Raw genomic sequence first — 12,507 nt, 5'->3', positions numbered from 1 at the left:
AATGAAAGCAAAAGGAAGGCTTTTTAAAAAAAATTGACTTTTTTATATCATAGAATCTCTCTGGCAGAGTTTAAAAATTACTTTCTTTACTTCACATCACCATGGAACTTTGGTCTTCCTGTGTTTGTCATTGCTTTCTTTGGTGCTGGTCCTGGGGTTTGAACTCAGGGCCTGAGTGCTGTCCCAGAGCTCCTTTTACTCAAGGCTCTCTTATCACGTGAGCCACAGCTCCACTTCTGGCTTTTTTTTTTTTTTTTTTTTAATGGCTTATTGGAGATAAACGTCTAAGGGACTTTCCATCTGGGGGCTGGCTTTGAACTGGGATCTCAGCCTCCTAAGTAGCTAGGATTACAGGTGTGAGCCACCAGCACCTGCCATTTTTTTTGTTTGTTAATTTGCATTGTTTTGCGAATTAAACCCAAAGCATTGGAGATAGTAGACACTCACTGTACCAATCTCCCTGGGAGGAGGAGGGTAAGCTTGATTCAGTCAAGGCGCAGTAACCCAGTAGTACTTCTCCACTGTTTCTCTTTCTTTCTCCCTGGGCACCCTATAATAACTGGAGTCTGGCTTTGTGCCCCCCTTCCTCCCACCCCCCGCGCCCCCAGCAAAGTCCTTTGCCTTTGTGCCAAGTTAGATCTCTGTCTCCTGTATCAAAGACTTTTCTCATTCTTGTCTTGTTGATTTTAGTAGAATAATCTGCAGTGATTTTCTCAGAAATAGTTGCACTAAAGGTGTTTTTTTTTTGGGGGGGGACTTACAAAATGGAAAATAGCTTGATTCTAATTTACTGTTGGGGGCTGAGTATAGAGCAATTGGTTCAATGGGATTTTCCTTTATGATTCTGAGGATCTTGCTTCATTCCCTTTAAGGGTTCCTGTTATTGTTGAGAGGTTCCAAAGCAATCTTTTGGCTTTTTGCCTTAAACAATTTAAAAGGAAATAACTGGTTGGGGGGGAGTGTTGCAGAAAATTAAATGTCGACTCAAGTTACATTTTCAATTGAAAATCTGAAATATTTCCCACTGTCTTCTTTCTTGTCACCCCCTCCTCCCCACTCCAAGGGATTGCTTACTTTCTTGCTTGTCTGGTGAGCTTTCTTGTCAAGTGAGCTGGTTGGTTGCCTAATGTTGAGTTGGTTGCATTTATTAAGCTCTTTGTTCTTGTGGTAGGCCTCCCCCCCCCCCCCCCCCCCCCCCCGCTTTCTCAGTCACTGCTCTGGAGCTGAGCTTGACACTGCTTGCTTCCTTTTGTTGTGTCCAGTACTAGGGCTTGAATTTAGAGCTTGGGCACTGTCCTTGAGCTTTTGTGCTTAAGGCTAGCATCCTACCATTGGAGCCATAACTGTATTCCTTCCTTCCTTCCTTCCTTCCTTCCTTCCTTCCTTCCTTCCTTCCTTCCTTCCTTCCTTCCTTCCTTCCTTCCTTCCCTTTCCTTCCTTCCTTCCTCTCCTCCTCCTCCTCTTTCTTCTCCTCCTCCTCCTCCACCTCCTTCTCCTCCTCTTCTTCCTTCACCTCCTTCTCCTTTGCCTCCTCCTTCTGTAGTTAAGCGATATTCCTGCCTGGGTTGGCTTTGAACCATGATCCTCAGATCTCAGCCTCCTGAGTAGCTAGGATTGCAGTTGTGGGCCACTGCCCCCCCCCCTCCCCCCCGCCCACTTCCCACAGGCTCTGTGCTTGCCTCTTTAAGAGCGACAAGTCTGCAAGTTGTGTACTAAGCTAACGGAAGCAATAGCCTCTGGTCTTGTCAGCTAGACAGTTCTCCACCTTCTAATGGAGCTGGGGCAAAGGTGACCCTGGCTCCAGTATTCTACTCTGCTGAACCTTTGGTTGGGTGGAAGAAAGGAGTCATTGACTTCTCGGTTACTTGTGTGGAGTTTAGCTGGGAGGGTGGAAAGCGTTGTCCTGCCTTTCCCAAGGGCATAATGCCCTTGGCTTGGCGGGGGGGGGGGGGGGGGGGGCGGGCTGCGGGAAGTACCATCCTCCGCTCTGGCCCTCACCCCTCAGGGGTTGAAGTGCCAGACACGTGAACCCCATTTTAGAATTAAACCCTGAGCCAATCAGATTTGTACCTGTGTCCTAATCTTGCTTGCACACTTGATTGTTGTAACCTTGTTCTTTGCCTTTATAAGCCCTGTGTAATCACAGCTCGGGGCTCCCTCCTAACCTCCGCTGTTTCGGTGGGTAGGATGAGGCCCGAGTTGCAGCTCGTTAAATAAAGCCTTGCCTTGCTTTTGCATTTCGGAAATGTCTGAGTCTCGGTGGTCTTTTTGGTGGTGGTCTTGCAACTTGGCACGTGAGCTGAATTTAAGGGAGGGGAGCAAATCACAGCATCAGGTTCCACCAGCCGCTCTGTTCTTACCAGGATTCCTAAAGGTTTTGTGAATGAACATGACTTTGATGCATATAAGGGCACTTTGTTCGGAGTTTAAGGAATTGTCTAACAATAATTTTTACCAGTCTTTTTTATTTCATTGTGGAATAGACAAGGAAACTCTAGAATTTGTTTTTTCTTATATTTTTATATTTTAAGAATACTTTTTGTTTTGTTTTAGATCAATAGAAAAAAATTGGTTTTCTTCTATTCATCTTTTAGGACCTTTACAGCTGTGTTTCACATTGACCTCTGTGACATACATTGAGTTAATTTTTGTGAAAACATGCACAGTCTGTGTTCTGGATCCATTTTTATTTTGCATACAGATGTCTAGTTAGCTGTTGCATGACCCATTGTTGAAAGGACTGCCTTTGCTCCATTGTGTTGTCTTTGATCTTATTGATTTATTTTGTTACTCATCCTAGAGCATGAACTCGGGGCCTGGCACTGTCCTGAGCATTTGTGCTCAAGGTTAGTGCTCTTCCACTTGAGCCACAGCGCCACTTCTGGCTTTTTGTAGTTGAATGGAATATAGTTGAATGTCTCAGGGACTTTCCCACCCAGGCTTTGAGCTACAATCCTTAGATTTCAGCTTCTCGAATAGCTAGGATTACAGGCATGGAACACCCACATCTCGTTGCCTTTAATCCTTTCTAAAGGATCCGTTGACTGTATTTATGTAGATCTCTCTCTGTTTTTTTTGCCAGTCCTGGGCTTGGACTCAGGGCCTGAGCACTGTCCCTGGCTTCTTTTTGTTCCAGGCTAGCACTCTACCACTTGAGCCACAGTGCCACTTCTGGCTTTTTCTATATATGTGATGCTGAGGTATTGAACCCAGGGCTTCATGTATATGAGGCGAGCACTTTACCACTAGGCCATATTCCCAGCTCCATTGATTTCTTTCAATAGAATTTTATAGTTTCCCTCATGCAGCTTTTGTTAGGTTGATTATCCCTAGTTATTTGATTTCTGGGTGCTAATGATACGTTACTGTGATTTTCTTTCCCCAAAATAAAGGTTCAATGCTGGGACATAGGCAGCAATGTATTTCTGCATAGTAATATTTACGTTCCCATTGCTCTGATAAAGTGCCAGAGAAAAGTCAGCTCATATGGAGGAATGATTTATTTTGGTTCAGAGTTTGGAAGTTTCAGCTCATCTTTATTTGGCCCTGTTACCTTGGGCCTATATGAAAGAGAATGGTATGCTAGAGAACTAAAAGTTAAATATCATAAGATAAAGTGTGGAGATGGAGAAGTGACCTTCTACTCTAGGCAAAGCATCATGTCAGGTATTTGTCCAAATAATACAAGAAAGATCATTATGGGCAAGGACCAAGGTCACTGTTTAAGAAATAACTACTTCACACCTTAGTCCTTCCAGAAACTGCTTTCTGCTTTGATGATCATTCACAAAGATATTCAGCTTCAGAGTTTACAATCTCAAACTTTCAGACAACGGGAAGTTCAAATGATACTTCACCGAATTAATGATCAGGATTTCCACAGGCTTTAGCCTTTTTCCTTGATCTGTGAGAATAAGGAAAGAGTTTTGAGAGTTCTTACTCCATAACGGTGCCACAGAAGGCAAGACATTTGGGGTCCAAAGTTATGGACTCCTCTGGAGAGCAGGATATTTCCTCCCAGAGCATTTTTTTTTTAAATTGAGAAGATAGCCATTTCCCACAAAACATGCTTCCTGTGGAAATCTCTGGGTAGGATTCTTTGAAAATACAGTCTTATATTTGCCCTTAACCTTGCGTGGGTTCTCCTGAACGTCTTCAGCGACTGGAGATACCAACAGTGGGTCACCCACCCTGTGGACTTCCAGGCTCTCCTATCCTGTGACTCACCTTTCGTACCCTCCTCCCACCTTCCTCCCACCTGAGCTCCATGCCATTGGAGACCCAGGGCAGGATGGCTCTGTTTCCTCATTCACCACATCCGTTTCCGACGTACCTGCCTGGTGTACTTCTTCCTTAGCCCATCGCTCGGGAATCCCTCCCAGGGCTCGCTGCCTCATGAAATACAAAGGTGCTTTCCTTGCTCCAAAGTATCCACATGAATAAGTGACTGGCGAAGCGTGCATCAGGTGCGGCAAAAGAAGATTACCTGGGTGGGGGGTCTCACCATCTTACCCACCCAAAAGCATTGTCTAAGGGTTAGATAGGTATAACCATGTATTTGTTCATCCAGCTAGCAAAGCTTAACTTTGATGAACAAAATGACTTTTTAAGCCATAATCTTCACTTTTCAGTGTCATGTGTGCCACTTTGGTCTCTGCAGTTGGCGTCTCTCTCTCTCTCTCTCTCTCTCTCTCTCTGTGTAGTACATAATCAAGTACTAATTTGTGTGCCTCCAACTAATAAAGAATATGTATTATTGTGTATATAATACATACAATGCATATAATCTAGTATTATATAATATATAAATAAGATTTATTACAATATTTAGTATTATTACAACATTATATTATATATTATTTATAAATTATTAAATATATTATCTATATATTATGTTATTTATAATTATTTAATATAGTAGAATAGAAATAATATAATATACTATGTAGTCTACAAGTATATTATATATAATATACATACAACATAAGTGCTACTGTATATATTATACTATAGTACATATAATATATATTACATGTAATAGAACATACTATCCTGTTATTAATATTATTATTTAATGTCATTTATATATTAAATATATCATTAACATTATGTAATACATTAATAATATATTATATTTATAATAAAATTTATTGTTTATATTATATATTATTTAATATATTATTATTTAAATATTAAATATGCTTTATATATTAAATATATTTTATATTGTCATATTACATATGACATATTTATATTAATATATAAGTATATATTAAATATTTTAATATAAAAATATGTCATAATGTGTAATACATAGTACTATATTGCATATAAACATATAAATATATACTATATATTATATAAAATATATTGTAATGTATTTTTATATAAAACCTATATGATATGATATTATATATGTAATAATATAATATTCTTTATTAGCTGGAGGTACACAAATTAGTTTACGTATTATATAAATACATATTTATGTATAATATACCATGTATATATTCTGTATTGGTTAGAAGTACATAAAACAGTACTTGACTATATGCCACTTTACACTGTAAATAGTTCCATTGGATATGTTTCATGTGAATGAATAAATAAAACATATATGATGGTCTTCTACGTGGAGAAATGTCTTTTTATACCCCCCTTGCCTCACCCCCCACCACACCTACTACGTTATAGAAACTCTGGAAATGCTGCTTGCTGACTGAGTCAGAAGAGAGTCTCTCAGCGACATAAAAATCCCCGAGAGTAGACATCATTGTTCTCTTGAGCTCCTAGTGTCTTCTGGGTGACTTGCATAAGTAATTTTGGAAGAAATTTTTTTTTTTTTTTTTTTTTTTTTGCCAGTCCTGGGCCTTGGACTCAGGGCCTGAGCACTGTCCCTGGCTTCTTCCCGCTCAAGGCTAGCACTCTGCCACTTGAGCCACAGCGCCGCTTCTGGCCATTTTCTGTATATGTGGTGCTGGGGAATCGAACCTAGGGCCTCGTGTATCCGAGGCAGGCACTCTTGCCACTAGGCAAGGATATATCCCCAGCCCTTGGAAGAAATTTTTTAAAAAATGTTTTTTTTTCTATGTTGACAAAAATGAAATATAAGCGAATTAACTATGACATGAAGAATGACATGTAAAGGAGATGGGCTGTCTAATGTGAAGTTTAGTATCTGCATCTACACGTGAGGAGGGAGGGCTAGGCAAGGGAGGTGGCTGGTGCGGTTTCTTTGCTAGGTCAGCCCGGGCCGGCTGTCACTCAAACTTCAGGCGGAGGTTGAGCTCCCCGATGCTCTGCTGCGGCTTCTCCTTCTGGGTGGGCAGGTGAGGAGTCACCTGTGGAGAGCTCTGCTCCTTTGACTCCTCAGCTCCACGGCTATCCCTGGCGATCATCTCTGCCTCTGTTTCCGAAGTTGCAGGTGCCCTCTCTGATTTGTTGGTGACAGGGTTCACTTTGGTTTGTGTGGCCCAGGATTGGGGGTGCTTCTTCCTCTTTTTGGGGTCTTTGAGAGGTGACAAGCTGTCCACGGACCTCTGGGACACAGACTGGAACCATTCGGCCGCATTGGTTGTAATAGCTCTTGGTGTCACAAAAGGAGACTTTCTGAGTTCTGTCCAAGATTTTCCAGAGCTTTTTAGATTCAGGCAAGAAGCAGGGTTTATTCTAGGAAAGGAATAAATATGTGAGTTTTTGCCCAACATATACCTTACCAGGTAGCTACGACTAGGTACTAATATGAGGAATAGAGAGCAAGTCACATTTTTTTTTCTTTAGTGAGTTTGTCACCTTTGAAAAACTTTTCACCATCTTTATGAGACCAATTTAAGTCTTCATCTTGATTTTTTTTTCCAGCACTGCTCTCTAAATGCCCGGAAGTTATGTTTCTTTGGATACTAGGCCTGACCCTAGCCTTCCTGATTTAACAAACACGAAGCTACTCACCTATACATCTCTATAATTTCACCTGTTTATTCTATTAGGGATACATTCATTAAGCATGCTGTCAGACTTTAGTTTTTAGTCAGTAAAATGGTCAGTAGGTCTAAGGGATGAACTCAAGAGAGGGAGAGATTTTGGATAAGCATGATGGTTTATATACATAACCCCAAGCTACTTGGGTGGCAGTACAGATTTGGAGGGTCATGGTTCCAAGCCAACTCAGGCAACAAACAAAAACAAACAAATAAATAAACCTCCACCTCAACAAAGCAGGGTGGTACGCAGTGTGATCTCAGCAGCAGAGTAGGTGTAGGTAGAAGAATCATTGTCTGAGGCCTGCCTGGGCAAAACTGTGAGGAGACCTTGTTTGAAAAGTTACAAAAGCAAAAAAGGAATAGGGCATTATTCAAGTAGCAGCGCGTCTCCCTAGCAAGCATTAGATCCTGAGTTCAAACCCCAGTACCACCACCATAAAAGAATCAAAGTGTGAGGGATTTTGTACGTTATTCTGAAGAAATAATAGAGGCAGATTTGAATGTACCCTTAATTTACATGTTCTGAAGCTCACTGTATGGCCAGGGTAGCCCTGAACTTAAGATATTCTTGCCTCAGCCCCCAAGGTGCTAGAATTACAGGCCTGTTCCTCCATTCCTGACCATTACATATTTAGTTTTTGAAACTTCCAGGATGGTTATGCTATTTTGTGTTCCCACCAGCAAAATATGAGATATCCATTTTTTCTGCCTCCTCAATGGCATTTGGTAATGTTAATTTTATTTTGGCAGCTCATGGTGTGTCTAAACATGTTTCCATGTGGGTAGGTACCATATGTTTATTCATTTTAGTGAAATGTCTATTCATTCTTCTGCCTGTTTTCCAAATGAAATGCTTGATTTGGGGAGTTTTTTAATCCAGGTACTAGTTTTTGTTTGCATGGTTTGCTAGTGTTTTTGCCCATCTTATAGCTTGTGGTTTTATACCCTTAAACAGAGCCTCATACAAAGCATTATTTTTTTTATGAAATCCATCCTATTAAGTTTTCCTTTTATGAATTGTAGTTTTAGTATTAAGGACAAGAAATCTATTTTTTTTTGGCCAGTCCTGGGCCTTGGACTCAGGGCCTGAGCACTGTCCCTGGCTTCTTCCCGCTCAAGGCTAGCACTCTGCCACTTGAGTCACAGCGCCGCTTCTGGCCGTTTTCTGTATATGTGGTGCTGGGGAATCGAACCTAGGGCCTCGTGTATCCGAGGCAGGCACTCTTGCCACTAGGCTATATCCCCAGCCCAAGAAATCTATTTTTAAAGATTTTTTTTTCTCAAAGTTTTTTTCAGAGGTTGTGGATGTAATTGTATGATTCATTTTGATTTAATCTTAAGTTTCCAGTTTGTTTGGACCTGTGAATGTCCAGTTGTTCCATAGGCTTTTGCTGGAAAGCTGTATTTGTGCCATTGAGTTGCTTTTGCATGTTTGTTAAAATCAGCTGAACATATTTGTATGGGCTTATTTCTTGGTTCCATTCATGTCTACTCTTAGGTCTACACACCCTTCAAGAAGACAGTGCGTTACTGTATTGGTATGAAAGGTCATAAAATCAGATAGGCTGGTTCCTACCACTTATTCTTTCTCAGAATTGTTACTGCTACTTTAGTGTCTTGGCATACAAATTTTAAAATAATCTTGTATGTATCTACAAACAGCCTTGTTGAGACAGGCTTGGGTATGGCTGGCTCAGTGGTAGAGTCCTTACCTACAGTCTGAATTTGATTCCTAGCAGCACAAATGAATGAATGAATGAATGCAAGAATGAGAAAATTGTACTGACTTACTGATGCTGGATCTTGAAGTTGGTTTTGGGGTTGAGTAGATTTCTGATCTGAGATTTCCCCATGTGTTTAGGGCTTTCCATGATAGGGAGCAAATACTCCAATAGTTCTTGAGTTTGAGCTATTCTTTTATCCCTGTAGATTCTTTTTTCATCATCTGTCCAGTTCATGCCAGTCTTTTTGCTTTGGAAAGCTGCGCATTCTTTTACTTTGCTTTTTGAGTTGTGATGCGCATCTGCAGAACAACCACACACACACACACAAAATAGAGACAGCTATTTGAACTAGCTTTACTCAACCATTATATATTTAGACAAATTATCTACCATGGATTTCAATCTAAAAGTCCTTTCCCATCAAACTTTATACTTTAGTAACAGTGTGCAGAAAAACAAATAACTAAATCTTTAGCATTTGGATAGCAAAGTTTATATTAACGCTGTGGGGGAGAGGAATAGAGGATTCTTGGAGGATATTGATTTCCATTTTTAAAATGGCAGTAAAGGAGCTAGGCGCTGGTGGCTCACGCCTGTAATTCTAGCTGCTCACGAGGCACAGATCTGAGAATCATGGTTTGAAGCCAGCCCAGGCAGGAAAGGCCATGAGGCTTTTATCTCCAATAAATGACTCAGAAAAAGCTGGAAGTGGTGCCGTGGCTGAAGTGGTAGAGCACTAGCTTTGAACACAAAGGGGCTCAGGGACAGAGCCCAGGCCCTGAGTTCAAGCCCCAGGACACACACACACACACACACACACACACACACACACACACAGAGAGAGAGAGAGAGAGAGAGAGAGAGAGAGAGAGAGAGAGCTAGTAAGAGAAGGCCTCCCTGTGAAGCTGATTGTGCATTTGCGTTCTGGAGTATATCAAGCAATTGTCAGAGGAAAGAACCTTCTAGACAATCAACAGTAAGTGAGAAGTCCCTGAACTGAGGCAGCATCATGGCAGTGGGTTGAGAACACCAAGCCAGCAGCAGCGGCTGAAGCAGAATGAAGGAGCAAGCTATGTATTTGGAAGGTCACTTGAATTCAACCCCTGTGGGGGCTCCTCATTCACGGGAAGGCTTGCCATTTCGACTGATTACCAAATGCAAAGGTTCTTGAGAGGGGGTGTGTGTCACAGCCTGGGACTTGCTGCTCGCCTAGTTGAGCATGGACTTAAGATGGGAGCAGAGAACAAGCAAAGCCTCCCAGAGCTCCCTCTGCAAAGGCCTCTGGAGTCAATGTAGGAGAACAGTTGGTAGTCTGGACCAATGTGGGGGAAATAGTTAGATGGGTGAGAAGTGGTTGGGGCCTTCTAAAGAAATAAATGTGAGGTGAGAAAGTAAGAGCAGAATCAATGGAGGCTCTAAAGCTTTGGCTCTGAGGGAATAGAGGAGTTAGGGAGACACTGCAGGAAGAACAAGCTAAAAGGGCGTGTGTGTGTGTGTGTGTGTGTGTGTGTGTGTGTGTGTGTGTGTGTGTGTTGGTACTGGGGCTTGAACTCAGGGCCTCCCATTCTTGTATTAGAGCCACATCTTCAGTTCTGGCTTTTTGTTGGTTAACTGGAGATGAGTCTTACAGACTTTGAGTCATGATTCTCAGATCACAGCCTCCTGGGGGAGAAACAACAACAACAATGTGATTTGTGGAGTTTGCTTTAAAATACTCCAGGAGAGTAGAAAGGTGGACAGCTACAGTCACAATAGTCAATGTACATAGGTGAAAATTAAACCAGGGATGGGTGGAGTTGGGGGAGATGGGAGAACGTAGGAGTGACACTGCTCAAGATGCATTGTACTCATAAACTTATGTGTTGAGTTAAAACTGCTTTGGACAATTCCTTACAGATAATTAAAAAAAGCTAAAAATACTCTAGGGAAAATGTGGTGAGGAGAACAGAAATCAGAGTAGCAGGAAACTGATAAGGGTGCATGATGGGTATCAGGGAACTCATTATGCTATACTCTACTTTTGTTTATGTTGGAAGACTTCCACAGCAGTTTATTTTTAAAAAGGAATTGTCTGTTTCTAAAATAAAAATAAACAGAAGATTACAGCACTTACTGAATTCAATTAAACCTGAAAAACAACGAATGGGAGAATGTATGACTACAATGTTTGGCATTCCTGCTAATGCGATGAGTTTATCTACAGTGTCTTGAGAAGCTGTTCCCAGGCTACTCAACCACTAGGTTTGGCTTGATAAGTAAATATGAAAAGCATAACCCTTGTTTTCAATATGCTAAAGGTCAAGACTAGAGAAAAGAGCATAAAAGTATCCATTAGAATTGATTTCTATGAAGAAAGAACTTCTCAGCAAACTTGTTGACAGGAACAGAGGGTAATGGATGAAGAAAGTTTCCTGACACTTCCAGAACTAAGTTGTATCTTTATGGCTGAGCAAGTGGAAAGGATTAGTTTATGGGATGGAAGAGCACAATTGGGAGATGACAGCTATGCATTTGAGTGGCTCGTCCATCAGTAAGCATGAAGAAGTGGCCCCAAACTAGAGGCTTTGCTTGAGATGATAATACTTTCAAGAGATTCTCTGAAACAGGTGTGATTTGTGACTGCTAGATGCTTAATACAAATTTTTGTTTTGCCACTGAATATTGGTGGGGCACTGAAAAAAGGAACGTGGTTGGTCATGGGGCTTGAACTCAGGGCTTGGGCACTGTCCTTGGGCTTCTTTTGCTTAAGGTGAGAGCCCTACCACTTTGAGGCACAGCTCTACTTCTGGTTTTCTGATAGTTTAAGAGTCTCACAGCCTTTCCTTCCCGGGCTGGCTTTGACCAATGATCCTCAGATCTCAGCCTCCTCAGTAGCTAGGATTGGATTACAGGCCTTAGCCACCAGCACCCAGTGGGCACTGAACATTTTCTTTCAAGGGAATGGTATAACCAGATCTGAGGTTTTAAAATCACACAGATAGGCAGAGGGATTGAAATCACACTGGCAGGCAGGCCAAAACGAGGGACAGCAAGGCAGCTAGACAAGTTAGAAAGCAAATGTGAAGATTCAAGGGAGGCAACAAAGGTCTCAGGTAAAGCAGTGACATTCTGGTGGTGAGAGCAGATTCAAGAGGATCTTTAGGCATAAAGTAGGTAAAGCTTGTGTTAGATACCACAGGGGTGTAGACATTTAATAATGAGAAAGGACAAATTTCTTTGTGGAAGAAACTGGCTAGCAATAAAGATATGACATTTTAGTGAATAATACCCAGCCTTAAATGCAATTATTATAAGAAAGGGGAAATATATATGTATATATGTATATATGTACATATATATATACATATATATATATATATATATATATCTCCTTTTTTTTTTTTTGGCCAGTCCTGGGGCTTGGACTCAGGGCCTGAGCACTGTCCCTGGCTTCTTTTTGCTCAAGGCTAGCACTCTGCCACTTGAGCCACAGTGCCACTTCTGGCCATTTTCTGTATATGTGGTGCTGGGGAATCGAACCCAGGGCCTCATGTATATGAGGCAGGCACTCTTGCCACTAGGCCATATCCCCAGCCCCATATATATATAGCCTAAAAGTGCTTTGCTTTAATGAAAAAAGAAAATTGTAGAATTTTTATAGTATTACTACCATGATTCAACAAGACATTTATCTATAAAATAATCAAGAAGAAAAGGGAACCTATGCACAGAAAAGACTGAGAGTGGCTGAAAACCCAGTGTTTTCATCGAATAATATTATGAAGATTGATGTGGAACAACAACAATACTTTATGAAGCAGGCA

The 12,507-nt window shown here is 41.2% G+C and overlaps 1 protein-coding gene across 1 annotated transcript in view; it reads right to left on the bottom strand.

Moving 5' to 3' along the window:
- Positions 1-8,767: 8,767 nt before the first annotated feature.
- Positions 8,768-12,507, bottom strand: part of Agbl3 (AGBL carboxypeptidase 3) — a 39,522-nt gene continuing 35,782 nt past the window's right edge. Inside the window, exon 17 of the mRNA XM_048337710.1 lies at positions 8,768-9,003. Within this exon, the coding sequence (XP_048193667.1) occupies positions 8,768-9,003 (236 nt within the window). The remainder of the gene's footprint in view (positions 9,004-12,507) is intronic.

The sequence above is a fragment of the Perognathus longimembris genome, chromosome 2, assembly GCF_023159225.1.
Source record: "Perognathus longimembris pacificus isolate PPM17 chromosome 2, ASM2315922v1, whole genome shotgun sequence".
NCBI lineage: Eukaryota > Metazoa > Chordata > Mammalia > Rodentia > Heteromyidae > Perognathus > Perognathus longimembris.
This window is presented reverse-complemented; position numbering and strand designations above follow the sequence as displayed.